Source organism: Microtus pennsylvanicus, chromosome 20, assembly GCF_037038515.1.
Source record: "Microtus pennsylvanicus isolate mMicPen1 chromosome 20, mMicPen1.hap1, whole genome shotgun sequence".
Taxonomy (NCBI): Eukaryota; Metazoa; Chordata; class Mammalia; order Rodentia; family Cricetidae; genus Microtus; species Microtus pennsylvanicus.
The window spans coordinates 10,844,757-10,861,128 of NC_134598.1; the positions used below are offsets into that span (position 1 = coordinate 10,844,757).

General features: G+C 40.4%; 1 protein-coding gene across 2 annotated transcripts in view; it reads left to right on the forward strand.

Annotated features, from left to right (window-relative positions):
* The window catches only part of Sarnp (SAP domain containing ribonucleoprotein), a 56,728-nt gene that overhangs the window by 14,037 nt on the left and 26,319 nt on the right, over positions 1-16,372 (forward strand). For both annotated transcript variants that reach the window (XM_075954697.1, XM_075954696.1), the window contains exons 3-8: positions 277-323; positions 2,215-2,282; positions 9,658-9,709; positions 11,722-11,795; positions 12,260-12,288; positions 16,002-16,027. In XM_075954697.1, the coding sequence (XP_075810812.1) occupies positions 277-323; positions 2,215-2,282; positions 9,658-9,709; positions 11,722-11,795; positions 12,260-12,288; positions 16,002-16,027 (296 nt within the window). The remainder of the gene's footprint in view (positions 1-276; positions 324-2,214; positions 2,283-9,657; positions 9,710-11,721; positions 11,796-12,259; positions 12,289-16,001; positions 16,028-16,372) is intronic.

Sequence of the window (16,372 nt, forward strand, 5' to 3'; positions counted from 1 at the left end):
GTCCAATTAGTTTTAAAATTAATATTATAGTGTGACTTAATTGCAACCCAATTGCTTTTAGTTATTCAGTTCAGATGGAATGCAATTTTATACTAACTTTAGAGATCTGGTTTTATCTTCTCTAAATGTGACTTATTTTATAAGGATTGGTTTTGCCATCATTATTGAATATAATTTTGGGAAAGCAAAGAGGTTGTAATTTTACTCTTATCACAGTGGTCAAGATGGTTTTATAGCAGGGCTTGACCTGAATATTTTAACTTTAATATTCTTTAGCTGAAGAGGAGGCAAATGAAGAAGATGTACTGGGAGATGAGACTGAGGTGAGTTGATAATGTGACGCTGCTTTGGTTAAATTGTGTATTATCAGTCCTTTGAGCTCCTACGTGCCTAAGAGGAATCAAAGACTAGTTTATTTTGGAGTTCTTATGTTGTCTCTTGATGGATATTCCTTTATTTTTTCTAATATTTAATTAATGTTTTTGAGCTAGGGTCTCAGCCCAGGCTGGCCTCAGATTCAGTATGTAGCCAAGGATGACCTGAACTTCTGTTCTTTCTTTTTTTACATTTCTTTTCCTTCCCTCCCCTCTCCTTTCCTCCCTTTCATTTCTTCTTTCCCCTCTTCTCCCCCCCTCCCCTCCTCTCCCCTTCCCTTCCGTCCCTTCTTTTGTATACCAGCCACACTTTCTGCTCCCTCCTTTCTTCCTGTTCCCTCTGCCCACCTTCCTCCTCCCTTCAGAAAGGGGCAGGTGTCCTGTGGGAGTCAACAAAACATGGCACACATCATGTTGAGGCAGGACTAAACTCTTTCCCCTGCATCAAGACTGGGCAAGGCATCCCAGCATGGGGAATAGGTTCCAGAAAGCCAGCTCATGCGCCAGAGACAGGTCGTGATCCCACTGCTAGGGGCCTCACAAACAGACCGAGCTATGCAACTGTCACCCACATGTCGAGGGCCCAGGTTGGCCTCTGAGTCCGTGAACTCTCTCTAGCTCAGGTCAGCTGTCTCTGTGGGTTCCCTTGACTACCTTGCTTTTCAGCTTTTCCTCCCTCTTTTCAACTGGACTCCCGGAGCTCAGCCCAGTGCTTGGGTATGGATCTCTGCATCTTTAATTTTTGTTCTTTCTATTCCTGTGTCTTGAGCACTGCCATGCTCAGTTTATCTTTTTAAAAAGTGAATATTTTTGTTGTTGGGATTTTTTGTTTTGTTTGTTTGTTTCCTTTTTCCGTTTTGAGGGTTTCTCTGTATAGCGTTGGCTGTCCTGGAACTAGCTTTGTATACCAGACTGACCTTGAACTCACAGAGCTCTGCCTCCTGAGTGCTGGGATTAAAGGTGTATGTTACCATTGCCTGACTTAAAGTTAATTATTATTATTACTATTTTTGTTGTTTCTTTGAGACAGGGTCTTACTATGTTGCCCTGGCTGTCCTGTAACTCACTATTGTAGACCAGGCTGGCCTTGAACTCATAGAGATCTGCCTGCCTCTGCCTCCCAAGTGCTGGGATAAAGGTGTGCACCTCTATGTCCAACTGTTCTTGTTTTTAATTAAAAAACAAATTATGTGTGTAAGCATGTAGAAAGGACAACTTTTCTGGAATTAGTTCTCTCTTCCATCTTGTTTGAGCAGGATTTTCTCTTACTGCCTTTACTGAGGTGTGTAGGCTAGCTAACCCTTAAGCTCCCAGATACTTCTCTTGTTTCAGCCCTCCATCTTGCTGCAGAATTGATTCCTGGATTGAGGAAGGATTGAACTCAGGATTTCGAGCTGGTACTACCAGAGTCTCACCTGCTGCCCAGCCATCTTGCTGGCCCTAATGGGGACTCTGTTTAAAACTTTTTTTGAAGATTTTATTTTATTTTTATTGTGTGGGTATGTGGTGTGCACATGGATGCAGAGGCCTCAGCTCCCCTGGAGCTGGAATCAGAGGCAGTTATGAGCTTCCTGAAATAGGTGCTGGGAATCAAATTCGGGTCCTTTGGAAGAGCAATATACTAATATAATTCTTTTTTTTTTTTTTTTTGAGGCAGGGTTTCTCTGTTTAAAAGCCCCGACAGTCCTGGAAGTCTTTTTGTAGACCAGGATGGCCTCAAACTCCCAGAGATCCACCTGCCTCTGCCTCCCGAGTGTTGGGATTAAAGGTGTGCACCATCACCTCCTCACTCTTAGTGGATATTGATTTATGTTAACCATGTTGTTTCATTTGGTTTTAGGAAGAAGAACCAAAGCCCATAGAACTGCCTGTTAAAGAGGAAGAACTTCCGGAAAAAACTGTTGATGTGTAATTATTCCTTTTTAATATCTTTCTGCCTGCCTGCCTGCCTGCCTGCCTGCCTGCCTGCCTGCCTGCCTTCCTTCCTTCCTTCCTTCCTTCCTTCCTTCCTTCCTTCCTTCCTTCCTTCCTTCCTTTCTTTTCCCAAGAGACAGGGTTTCTCTGTGTACCGTTGTCTGTCCTGGAACTAGCATTGTAGAGTGGATAGTTGTTTTTTGGTGTGCTAGTGTATATTACATATATGGAAGATGATGTCAGGTGTCTTCCTTAATTACCCTCCATCTTAGTGTGCCTGCCCCGCCCCCATAGGGTCTCACTGTGTAGCCCTGGCTATCCTGGAGGCTGACCTTTGAACTCAGAGATCTTCCTTCTCTGCCTCCTGAGTTTCAGGGATTAAAGGTGTGTGCCCGTTTCCACCTAGTTTTTGAGATCAGGTCTCTTACTGGCATGGAATACACCCATTTGAGCAGAGCGACTTACTAGTAAGTCCCAAGGGTCTCTTGTCTCCTCCTTCTGGTGCTGAGCTCTTAGGCACCAGCTCAACACCTGTCTTTTTCACAGGGAGACAGTAACTTGAACTTAGTCCTTCCAGCCTGTATGGCAAGCATTTACCAACTAAACACCTAACCTTCCAGGTACTGCTTTAAAAAATACTGGTTTAAAGTTTCACTCTGTTTCCTTTTTATATATTCCCCCTGACCTTTTCGTTTCTGATAAGGTCAGGCATTTTTAGAGAGTTTTGCCTGCTTTAGGTATGTTTCCAGTGAAGAAAATGAGTTTTTCTCTATGCTATGTATTAGGTAATTGAGTTAACTTCAGTGCAGGCACCATTCAGTTCTCTTAGCCTTTGTTCTTTTGTGAGGCACCATAATAGATTATTTGATTAGAATCAGTGATTCCCTGTGCAGTATAAATTTTTATAAAACCTTTTACCACCAGCCTCTACCTCCAGAGTGCTGGGATTAAAGGCATGCTCTTCCATGGACAGTCCTGCAAACCCTTATTCATAGAATTTTATACTTTTACAGAAAACTTTTTACTTCTGTAGAAAGGTATGAAACTGTGTATAAGGACTTTTGTAAGAGGGAGAAATTGGCAGAAGCTGTAGCTCATGTAAGTTTACCTCTGATTTATGATTTACAGTAGAGGAATAGAAGACAAAATACTGGAGTAGAAAGTAGGTTTTGATTTGTTTAACTTATCCTACAAGGCTAGTCATAAACATTTATTGGGGCTCCTTTTACAAATTTTTAGCCATTTTGCACTTTGGGACATTAGACATGTCGAGCCCTCCTACCACTTTTGTTCTTCAAAGTGGTGTCATCGGTTTTGAGACTGGACTTCCGTGTAGCTCAGCAGGCTGTAGAGCTCAGTTATCATGCCCTGCCCCCTGAGTGTTGGTGTTACAGGTGTGTGCCTGTAGTTTTGTTGGGCGCATTGTATAAAGGCAGTGTATGAACCTGGGAATATAGGTCAATGGTGCAGGGCACCTTGACATGTGTAAGACCTTGTGTTTAATAGACCAAAACCTTTAATATATAAAATATACCCAGAGAGAGGGGCAGGGAGGAAAGGAGGGTGTTAAATAGATCATAGAAGAGTATAAAGTTGCAAACGAAGGAGCTGGGTATGTGGCTTAGTGGTGAAGTGCCTTGGATTTGATCCCTTAGCACACACACGCACAAACCAAAGAAAAACTAAAATAGACAAGCGTATGCATCGACGAGATGGTCAATGGTAAGAGTATGTGCTACTCTTCCAGAAGACCTGGGTGTGGTTCTCGGCACCCACATAGCAGCTCACAGCCTGGGTGAGTCCAGTTCCAGGGGATACAGCGCCCTCTTCTGCTCTTTGCAGGCACTATGTACATGTATATACACATGCAGGCAAAACATTCAAACACATACAATGAATCTTATTTAAGAAAAAGGAAATTGAGCACATTCCATGATCCTTTACAAAGGTTTTTAGTAGTTTTTTTGGTGAGTTGTTTAAAATGGAGTGTGTGGGTGTCTGTATGTGAATGTGTGGATGCATGCTTAACATGCTTTGCTCATGTGTTTAACATGGAGTGTGTGGGTGTCTGTGTAAGTGTGTGGATGCATGTTTAGGTGCTGTGCACATAGTTTAACATAGAGTGTGTGTCTATATGAATGTGTGGATGCATGTTTAGATGCTGTGCACATAGTTTCTTGATTTTTCTTTTGTATCTGGAGATTGTTTTATATTACATTGATAATTTAAATTTTATGTGTCGGACATAATTGTAATATATTTTAATCAACCGTATGTTGTTGATTGTTCTAGCAAGTGGTAAGTTGGTTTTTTTTTAAACTTATAGGAAAGTACAAGTAAATAATTTAGAAGTTAAGAGAATAATATAATGGACCCTTTTGTACTTATCATCCAGATATAATGACTATTAACTTTGGAACTTTATCCTTTCTAGTAATTATACCCTTCTCCTCTGGGTCTGATGTAATAGCTCAGGCTGGTGTGGAACTTGGCTATTTAGTCAAGAATTACTTTGAACATTAAATCCTAAATGCTAGGATTATCTATGTGAGCAACCACATGTGACTACAATTGGTATATTATGTTTATTCTGTTCGTTGGAGGAATAGTACTTTGTCAGTTGCCTGTTGATAAACATTTCATTATTCATAAAAGCAATATGTTCTTATCTAACTATTCTTATAATTATGTAAGTCACATCCAGAAGATATATTTGTACTGGAAGATTTACTGTGTTACACAGAATGTATACTTATTATTTTGATAGATTTTTGTCAACTATTTGTAAAGCTATTAATTACTATCTTAGTCAATGTTCTATTACTGTGAAGAGACGCCATGACCACAGTAACTCTTATAAAAGAAAACATTTAATTGTGGCTTGCTTATGTTCAGAGGTTTAGTTCGTTGTCGTCATGGCAGGAAGCATGGCAGCATAAAGGCAGACTTTCTGCCAAGCCTGCACCTGTAGCCTATGATCAGTTGGCTGAAGAAGAGAAGACTAGGGCTGGGTTTACTGATGGTTCTGGACATTATGCAGGCCCCACCCAGAAGTGGACAGCTGCAGCATTACAACTCCTTTGTGGGACAACCCTGAAAGATACTGGCAAAAGGAAATGTTTACATTGGACAGAACTTTGGGCAATATACATGGTATTAGAGTTTGGAAGGAGAAATGGCCAGATGTGTGATTGTTCACTCTAGCCAATGGACTGGCTGAATGGTCAGGGACTTGGAAAGAGCATGATTTGAAAATTGGTAAGGAAAACATCTGGGGAAGAAGTATGGCTAGATCTCTTCAAACGGGCAAAGGATGTGAAGACACTTGTGTCCCGTGTGAATGCTCATTAAAAGGTGACGTCAGCTGAGGAGGAGTTCAGTAATCACATAGATAGGATGACCCATTCTGTGGACAGTCAGCCTCTCTCTCTCCTCAGCTATTCCTTTATTGCCCAGTGGGCCCGTGAACAAAGTGTTCATGGTGGCAGAGATGGGGTCTATGCATGGGCTCAACAACATGGATTTCCATTCACCAAGGCTGTTCTGACTGCAGCTGCTGCTGAGTGCCAGATCTGCCAGCAGCAGAGACAACACTGAGCCTCAGATACAGCACCATTTCCTGGGGAGGCCAGCCAGTGACCTCGTTGCAGGTTGACTGCATTGACCACTTCCTCCGTAGAAGGGACAGTGCTTTGTCCTTACTGGAGTAGATACTTATTCTGGTTATGGATTTGCTTTTCTTGCACGTAATGAAGCCAAAACCACCATCTATGAACTTAAAGAATGCTTTATCCACTGACATGGTATCCAATACAGCATTGCTTCTGACCAGGGAACTCAGTTCACACCAAAGAAGTGCCACAGTGGGCCCATGACCATGGAATCCACTGGTCTTTCCATGTTCCTCACCATCCTGAAGCAGCTGGCCTGACAGAAAGATGGAATGCCATTTGAAGACGCAGTTATAGCACCAGTTAGGTAGCAGCAGCATGAAGGGCTGGGGCAGGGTTCTTCTGAAGGCAGTATATGCTTTGAAACAATGTTCAACATATGGTATGGTTTCTCCTGTAGCCAAGAACCATGGGTCAAGGAATCAAGGGATGGAAAAGGGAACATTTCTACTCACTATACCCCTAGTGACCCACTAGGAATGCTTTTACTTTCTGTTCCCTAAATTCTGCTGGTCCGTAAGTTTTAGTTTCCACATGGAGACACAACAAACATTCCTTTGAACTGGAAGCTCAGACTTCCTCCTGGTCACTTTGGGCTCTAACGCTCTTAAATCAACAGGCTAAGAAAGGAATAACAGTGTTAGATTATTATGGGGAAATTGGATTTCCTCTCCATGATGGAGGTAAGAATTATGTTTGGAGTGTAGGCGGTACTTTAGGGCATCTTTTGGTGCTACCATGCCCTTGATTAAAGGGAAGTTACAAAACAGCCTAATCTGTGACAAAGGGCACAGAGCTATCAAGAATGAAGGTGTGGGTCACTCCTACAGGACAAGAGCCAAGACCTGCTGAGGTGCTTGCAGAGGGTGGAGGAAATACAGAATGGAGGCCGTGTGACCAGCCACAGAAATGAGGATTATAGTGGACACGAGTGCTTCTGTTGTGTTTTGTTAAGAATGCATTTGTACAGATACTTGTGCTTTTAAGTTTGAGATACTAAAAGAATGTCTCTCAAGGGACATTGCCACCTATCCTAAATTTATAATGCATTTGTGATTGTACATGGGATAGATATGTTTAGATGTTATTTTGACCTGGTTGTTTTCATTTGGGAAATTAATCATGACCATGACTTGACTTAAGGAGAACGATTGTGTGTCAAGTTGACAAGGGGTGGATTGTGATAGCTATTCTTGGTTGTCAACTTGACTATATCTGGAATGAACTATAATCCAGAAATGCAAGGCACACTTGTGATCTAGATCTTGAGGTTGGAAGAGACACACCTTTTAATACAGATCTTGAGGTGGGAAGGCACACCTTTAATCTTGGCCACACCTTCTGGAACCTTGGAAGAAGGGTTCATTTGTTCTTGCCTGCTTGTCCTCGCCTTGCCAGCACATCCATTCCTTTACTGGCATTGGAGCCTACTTCAGAATTCCAGCATATACAGAAGATAAGCTGAGACACCCAGCCTAGTGGGACTGAGCAACAACTAGATTCTTGGACTTTGTGTTCAGAGCTAGCCACTGTTGGATTAGCTGGACTACAGCCTGTAAGTCATTCCAATAAATTCCTTGTATGTGCGTATAATGATAATGTTAGTAATATTATAAAATATATACATACATTTGTATGAGAGAGAAATTTTCATCCCTTAAGTTCTGTAACTCTCGAGAACCCTGACTAACTCCTGAGGGGAATGCTTTTTGTATGTGACTAGATAGAGAAATAAGTCAAGTGAAGAATGGAAATATCCCATGAATCCTATGAGAATATGATGTGTATTTATTGCCTGAGTTTAGTTGTGACCAAAGGAATTGGTATATAATATGAGGGTTCCCTTTCTCCTTTTAGGTCTACTGTAATGATTGTTTTTCAAGATGTGTACATGGAGGCTGAGATTGTAATTTAGATGTTAGAGTGTTTGTCTAGTATGTACAGAGCCCTGAACCCAGTCCCCAGCCCCTTGTAAAACTAGATGCAATGTTGGGTGTTTATAATCCCAAAATGAGAGAAGTGGAGGCCTGTGTCATCCTTGGTTACTTGAGATGCTGTCTCAAAAACAATAAAGAACAAAGTAGATGAGAATATGGCAGTCATTTTCCTGAGGTTGACCTGTCTTCTCCTGCCTCCCAAGCCTTGGGATTTAAAGGTGTCTGCCACCATACTTGGCTTTTGCTCCTTGTTTCCTTGTCTTAATCAGGAAAAATGTCACAGAAATTTGTTTTTACTTGCATGTCATTAAAAGAACAGTTCTGTTGGGTCTAGTTGCCCATGCCTTTTTTTGTTTGTTTTTTGAGACAGGGTCTCTCTATGTAGACCTGATTGCCCTGGAATTTGATATATAAACCAATCTGGCCTTGAACTCACAGAGATTCTCTTGCCTCTGCCTCTCAAAAGTAGACTTGTCTACAAATGCCACCTTGTCTGGCTATGGCCATGCTTTTAATTCCAGCACTCATGAAGCAGAGGGGAGCAGATCAAGGCCAGCCAGGTCTCTACAGGAAATTACTGGCCAGCCAAGGTTACAAGATGAGACTCTATCTTAGGAGAAAAGTAGGGGAGTGTGTGGTGTACATATGTAATGAGAGGTTGAAGATAGGTTTGGTCTCATGGGAGAAGCCACGTCTCAGACAACAGCAACGAGAAGATGGTTGGTTGGCGAAATTTCTTAAACAGTCTGAATATTTCTGGGCTGATTTGAATCCCTTGTATATCCAAAAGGAAACCTCTTTACATCATCTTTGGTCTGAAGTTATATGTGAATACAGTTCTATTTCTAGTTTTAAGCCCGCCCCCAACTCCAGTTAAGGTAGTTAAATATTGTAGGACTTAGTTATGGTCAGTAGGGGGCATCTGTCGCTTGCCTGTTGGTCTGAGGACCTCCAACAAAAGGATGGAGGGCATAGTCAGCTCCTGTTCCAGAATTGCTTCCTCTGAAAATGTCGTTAAACCATTACTACCTTTCAGGACATCAAATGGGAAAAGTGTTTGGGATATTGGAACAAAAGCTGCCCATGTCTCTAAATCAGGGACTTTAATGAGACTGGTTATGACCCACGGTTTTATTGGAGTTGTTTGTTGGAGAGTTAATGCCCTTCCATTTATCCTGAGGACTTCCGAACTTTGTCTCCTGCCCCTGTGGTCCCCTTCTTTTGTTTTCTCTTAAACCTTTTGACCAGTAACTCACCATGTTTTCCTAACTCAACACCCCATCTCCTTAGCCTTTTTTCTTCCCACTTCCTGTGGCATTTTTATTTGTTCTGCTTTGAGTGTTTTAGCTGGGGCTAAAATCCCACGGGAGTAGTAGGGACTTACAAAGGAGGAAATCAAGGTTTGTACATCACTGGTTAAATATTCTGGGGAAAAGTTGAGAGCTTCTGTTTAATTGAAGGTTGGAGAGAGAATTCTTAGTTCAGAAGTGGCTGTGAAGCTCCTAAAAGCAAATGGAATGATCCCTGACTTCTTGGCTTGATTACATTCTTACACTTCAGTTAAGTAGCTTAGTTTTATTTTAATTTTTTCCTCGCAGTAGGTGAGAGTTCAAGGAACCAGAGTTTTTATGAATTTGATGTTTCTTTATATTAAGGGGTGGTAGACACATACGGGGCAGAGGACATGACTCAGGTGACTTACCCAGTTCTAAGGTTTTGGTTTAAAATAGCAATTTTCAGGTTTTTAAAAATCTTTTGCAGGGCCTCAGAAAAGAAGGTGGTAAAAATTACATCTGGAATACCTCAGACTGAAGTAAGTATTCTTAGTAGTGGATCCCTGTCTCATTCTTAAAATATTTATTGGGGTGCTGGTGGGGAGGTGGATGCATGAATGCTGTGGTACACATGGGCAGGTCAGAAGACAATTCTCCAGAGTCAGTTTTTGCAGTACGAGTCTCTCTATGTCTCTTAAAACATTTTTAAAAAATGCCTTTTATTTATTTATCTGTGGTGTGTGTGTGTGTGTGTGTGTGTGTGTGTGTGTGTGTGTGTGTGTATACGCATGTGTAGGTCAGAGAATAAGTTGGGGGAATTGGTTCTCTTCTAGCATTGTGGGTTCCAGAGACCAAACTTTGTCATCCAGCTTGGCAGCAAACAACTTTACCCACTGAACTATCTTCCAGGGCTAACTGACCCATGAGCTTCCAGCAGATCTCCACCATCTTGCAACAGGAATGCTTGGTTACAGATGTGTACTAGTACATTTGGCTTTGTCCATGGCTCTGTGGTTCTGGGGCGTTCTAGCTCAGGTTATTAGACTTGCACAGCATGCTTTTTTATCTACTGAGTCCCCATTTCGATTCTTTCTGTGCTTTTGAAACATCTTATTCTGTAACCTAGGGTGGCCCCCAACATAATCCTTCTACTTCAGCTATTGTAATAGGTTGCTAGTTCCCAGCTGCTCAGCCCTGAAATAATCACCCAGAAAGCATATTATTTAAATCACTGCTTGGCCCATTAGCTCTAGCTTCTTATATGCTAACTATTGCATCTTAATTTAACCCATCTCCATTAATCTGTGCGTCACCATGAGTTTGTGGCCTACCAGCAAAGTTTCAGCGTGTCTGTCTCTGGAGGTGGCTCCATGGTTTCTCCCTGACTCTGCCTCCTTCCTCTCAGCATTCAGTTTAGTTTTCTCCGCCTACCTAAGTTCTGCCCTATCAACAGGCCAAGGCAGTTTCTTTATTAACCAGTGGTATTCACAACATACAGAGGGGAATCCCAGATCATTCAGCCTCCCAGATGCTGGGTTTCTAGGTACCCTTTCTTCTGTCTGCATCATTTAATAGTTTTCTTTTAGGGCTGCTAAGTTGGCTCTGTAAGTAAAGGTGCTTGGGGCTAAAGCTTGACAACCTGGAGTTTGATCCCCTGGAACCACATGTTAGAAGAGGAGCTGAGCTCCGTATGTTGTAGCATAGATGCATATGTCCATGCATGCACGCAAAATTAAAAATAAATACATGTAAAAAAATTGACTAATATTTTTTTCTCTACCTACTTGGGAAGATATTTGGGCTGGCATAGTGAGCAGTTAAAACTGTCATCTGTTACACATACCAGTGTGGTCTTCATAGGAACGTTACAGGCATGGGATTGAGTTTGAGAGGAAAAGTAGCAGTGGTAGATGTTCCCTGTAAATTGGTAGCTGGTAGCTGGTGAGAATGAAATTTCTTTGGATTCTTATTTCAAGATGTATAAGAACAGGTTTCATTTGAAATCTTGTGTTCAGCTTTGTATTTCCAAAGTAGATGTTTTTTGTTTGTTTTGGTTTTTTGAGATAATGTTTCTCTGTGTAGCCCTAGCTGACCTGGAACGGAACTTACCCTGTAGACCAGGCTGGCCTTGAACTCAAAGGTCCAGTTGCCTCTGCCTCCCAAGTGCCGGGATTAAAGACATGCATCATCACTGCCCTACACAAAGTAGAAATTTATTCAGTTATTTTATAATTCAGTGAAGTAGTGTTTTTTTTAATCTGTACTGGGACCTAGATGTTCTTTTGATCTTTTTCACAGGGCAACCAAATATAACTTTTGTGTTTTGGGGTTTGTATGGAATTATTCTTCTTTTTGTTTTTGAGAATGTGAATGTAATAATAGTTTGTGTATATGTGTGTGTGTTTGCTTTCTGAAAATAGTTGTTGTGATAACCCTAAGAATACTACTGATGTAGTCATGTTTTCAGTTAGGCCTTGAGAAATGACCCTAACCAACGCTTTCTTAAACAAGAAGTTACAGTTTCTCTTCATTTTCGTTTATTATCATATAGAGAATGCAGAAGAGGGCTGAACGATTCAATGTACCTGTAAGCTTGGAGAGTAAGAAGGCTGCGCGGGCAGCTAGGTGAGTGTTTCTAGCCCTTTGGGCACAAGCTAGAGATGTTATAAACATTAGATCAGATGTTGTAAAGGCCAGATCTTTGTTTCTAGATATAATTGTTGGTTTAAGCGGAACAGTGTTCTCATTAAAATTACTGAACACAGTTTGGGCCATAGTCAGAACATTTCTGCTGATTTGAATATAGGAGCTGTGCATTAGGTTTTGTCATCATCGGTTAGGGTTTTTATAATAGGTAAACGTCAGGAACTGACAGCTGCTTCTGAGTTTGAGGACTTCTTTTAGTGTACTCTTGGACTGTTGGTGAGAAGGAGAGTAAACTGACCCTCTTTCATGGGGTTGTTAGAATTAGCTAATGATTGCAAAGTTTGAGATCACAAGGAAGAAGTGTCATGTACCCTTGACACGGACATAGACTACTAAGAGTGTGAACAGCTTCCTAAAATTTAGCTTGTCTTTTCTTCCTACAGGTTTGGAATTTCTTCTGTTCCAACAAAAGGTGAGAATGCAGAGGTTCTTCTGAGAAAGTTTACTTTCTTTTCTGACAATAGATTTCTTTCCTCCAAATTAAATTTGTTAGGTCTAGAAGCCCTTAAGAGTTACAATGTTTACATCCTTAAGAGCTCAGGAGTATAAGAGAAGGTTCTGAAATTATGAGCGAGGAGATCTTACTATTTGTTTTCCTTTCTTAGAAGAGCTGAGGAATTTCTAGTACCTTGTTTACTTTTGTGTCTTATTAGCCTAAAATTATTGTACTTTTTCAGACCTCTGAGCTAACCTAAGTACTGAAGTGAAGACTATATTTAACGTCACAGTTTTACTTTGAAGAACGTAAGAAAGAAGTAATCTTTGATAGACTTAGCTGTGAGGCTTATATTGGCATCATATTTATTGATTAATAATTGGAAAAATAGTAGACTATGTAGAATATTAAAATGGTATTTTAGGGGCTGAGGAGGTAGCTTAGGGGGTAAAGTGCTTGAGGAGAGTTTGAGCCCTAGAACTCAGATGTTAAAAAACAGGATATGGTGGTGTGTTCTTATAATCCTAGGGCTGAGCAGGCAGAGGCAGGGGGACACTTGGGACCTTCTGGTCATCCAACCTGCCTAATTGAGAGACCTGTCTCAATAAAACAAAACAAAGTGAACAGAGCCTGAAGACCCATGCCAGAGACTGTCCTCTGGCCTCCCACATACATACAAGATATAATATTTTAAGATAGGGTGTAGCAATGTAGTCTTCCAATCCTAGCACTGGGACTGATGCAAGAGAATGCTAGTTGAAATCCAGCCTTAGCTATGTAGTAAAAAACTGTCTTAAGCTGGGTGCAGTAGACCACTTTAATCCCAGGACTTGGGAGGCAGAGGCAGGCGAATCTCTTGAGTTCCAAAATAGCACTATGTAGAGAGACCCTGTCTCAAAATACCATGAAAACAAAGCAATGTAAAAAACAACTTTTCTCCAAGAAAGCTAAAATTAATTTGAAAAGGAAACCTGGTCAATAAAGTAATATATAAGTAACATTTGCAGTGTTTGTTATTTTTACATTTTGACATATTAGAACTACAAAATAAGCCAGGCAGTGGTGGTACACCTCTAATCCCAGTACTGGAGAGGGAGAGGCAGGCAAATCTCTGTAAATTTAGGCCAACCTGGTCTACAGAGCAAGTTCCATGACAGCCAGGGCTACACAGAGAAACCCTATCTCAAACAACAAACAAACTACAGAATAACTCTTAGAAGAACTTAGAAAATGTAAAAGGAAATACTATTTTTTGAATAAGACATTTAATAGTTCGTATATATCTGAATGTCTACAGTGGGAATTAGAGAACCTCTTATGAGATAAAGGTTAGTTAAAATAAATTTTGAAATGTTTTGTTGTGGGGTAACCTGCAGAAAAGACAGCTCAGACATGGGGTTAAGCCAACAGAAAGTCCTTATTGGACTGGAGAGATGGCTCAGTGGTTAATAGCACTGACTGCCCTTCCAGAGAATTCAGGTTCAATTCCTAGCACCATGTCAGGTTCCAGGGGACCATATACCCTCATACAGACACCAGGCAAAACACCAGTGCACATAAAATTTAAAAAGTGAATAAATTTAAGAAAGAAAGAAAAAGTCTTTATTAGCTGGTCGTCAACTACACTTGGTATTCAGGATCCTGGTATAGCCTCAAGCCTTTCCCAGGGTGAGCTTTTATGCATAGAAACCGTGTTTTTGTTTGACATACTTAGTTAATAAGAACACTTAGCCATGAGTAGAACTACGGAAGCCAAAAAGTAAGGTTAGTACATTTAGAGACTATGGAATTTGATGGATTAGACCTTTTTTTAGTTTTGGTGGGTGATGTGGTCTGTGTGGTGAGTTTTATAGCCTGAATGGTACTTCCATCATAGAACCAGTTGTGCTAAGGTCTAGGGCCCTGATGTAGTTTGTAACAAATAATTATCTCTGGGTATAGTGGTACCTACCTGTAATACCAGTTCTTGAGGGTGGAAAAGTGGATGAATGAGAATTTGGGGTTTAAAGTCATCCACTGCTTCATAAATAACATTAATTCCTTTCCTGTTAATGCAGTAAAATATCATGATGAAAGGCAGCTTGAAGAATAGAATTTACTTTGGCTTATGGTTCCAGAGGATAGGAGTCCATGATGGTAGAGCAGAGGCGTGACAGCAGGCACAGAGAGTGAACAGAGAATAGGCTAGGCTTTTTTTCCCCCTCAAAACCCACCCCAGGGATACTTTTCAGTAAGGCCACACTTCTGAACTCATTAAACACCACTACCATCTGGGGACCAGTTGTTCAAATGCCAAGTTTTTGGGTAACTTTTCTCGTTTAAATCACCATCTATCCAGGATGTAATTCATTGAGTTTTTTGTTTTATTCAGAGGTCTGTGCAGCATTACAGTGAGTCTGATATTTACTACCCACAAAGGAAATTTGAAATATTATCAGTTATTCTTATTTCTTTTTATACCTCAGTGCTTAATCAACTGCTAATGTTTATCTTCATTTATAAATTTACCTTCACACAAGTGGAAGCATGTATGATATGTGATCTTTGTAATTAACTTTTTTGCTTAGTATATTACTTTTTTGTTTTGTCTTGATTTTTGGTTTTTCGAGACAGAGTTTCTTTGTGTGACAGCCCTGGCTGTCCTGGAACTCACTCTGTACACCAGGCTGGCCTCAAACTCACAGAGATACACTTGCTTCTGCCTCCTGAGTGCTAGGATTAAAGGCGTGCACCACCACAGTCTGGCTTTTTTATTGTTTTTAGACAATTTCACTTTGTACCCTAGGGTGGCCTTGGGGTTACTGTGTAACTTACTTAGGCTGGTCTCAGAATTATGATCTTTCTCCTTTAGCCTCACAAATGCTAAAATTATAGATCTGCACCCCTGGGCCAACTCTGTATATCTGATTTTTGCTTTTCTTTTTGAAAAGTTTTCAAGATAGGATTTCTCTGTGTATCCCTGGCTGTCCTGAACTGTCTCTATAGACTAAAGTGGCCTCAAACCCAGAGATCCGCCTGCCTCTGCCTCCCAAATGCTGGGATTAAAGGTGTGAGCCACCATTGTGGGGCCTGAATATCTTATCTTGTGTGTATAAATAGTGCTTTGCCACTGAACATCATCCTCAGTCTAACATGTTTCCAAGGTTGATTTTAAAGTATTTTCTGTTCATTCATTGTTTATAATATATCCCACTATATGGACATGCCCCATTTTATTTAATCAGTTTTAAGTTGATAGTTGCTTATTGTTTTCACTAATTGCTTGATATAATTAATGATGCTCTGAATATTTGGGGCTTTTTTGTATGTGTGGATGTATGCTTTTCAGTTTTTTGAACCTCTGTCTAGAAAATAACCTACATGGAGTTAGTTCTCTACTTCCACCTTTACTTGGACTCTGGGGATACACAGCCAGGCTTGTGGAGCAAGCACCTTTACCTGTTGAGCCATTTCACCAACCCCCATGTCAAATTCTCAAAAACACAATAGAATTTGTCAAAGTAACTTATAAATTATGTTTGTAGGTATTGTTCTTTTTTGAATCAATTAATTTTTCGAGACAAGGTCTTATATATGCCTAAAGTATTTATCCTGTGTATTATTTATGCTTTTAATTTGATTTGAGGATTTAATTTTATGAGTTTTAGCAATATTAAATAATTAATTTTGTTTAAATTTTTTTCCCTTAGGTCTGTCATCTGACACCAAACCTATGGTATGAAATCTTTTTAAATTTCTTACAAGCCAATTTTAATTCTGTGTAGTTTTAAGGATAGAAGTTCTTTGTCAAATTAGAGAAGACTGTCATGAGTTTGGTAACATTTTTCAGTATAGTATGCCTTGAATTTTAAGTGTTTGAAGTCTGGGGAAGATAGAAAAGTTGCCACATCTTCAAGTACCTACAGATAACCTTCTTTCCTACCACCCATCACCTTGTTTTATGGCCCCGAAGTTTTAGGCCTTACAACTTATGGTAATATAATTTTTCTAAAAACATTAATTAATTTGTTTGTTTGTTTGTTTATGGTTTTTTTGAGGCAGGGTTTCTTTGTGTAGCCCT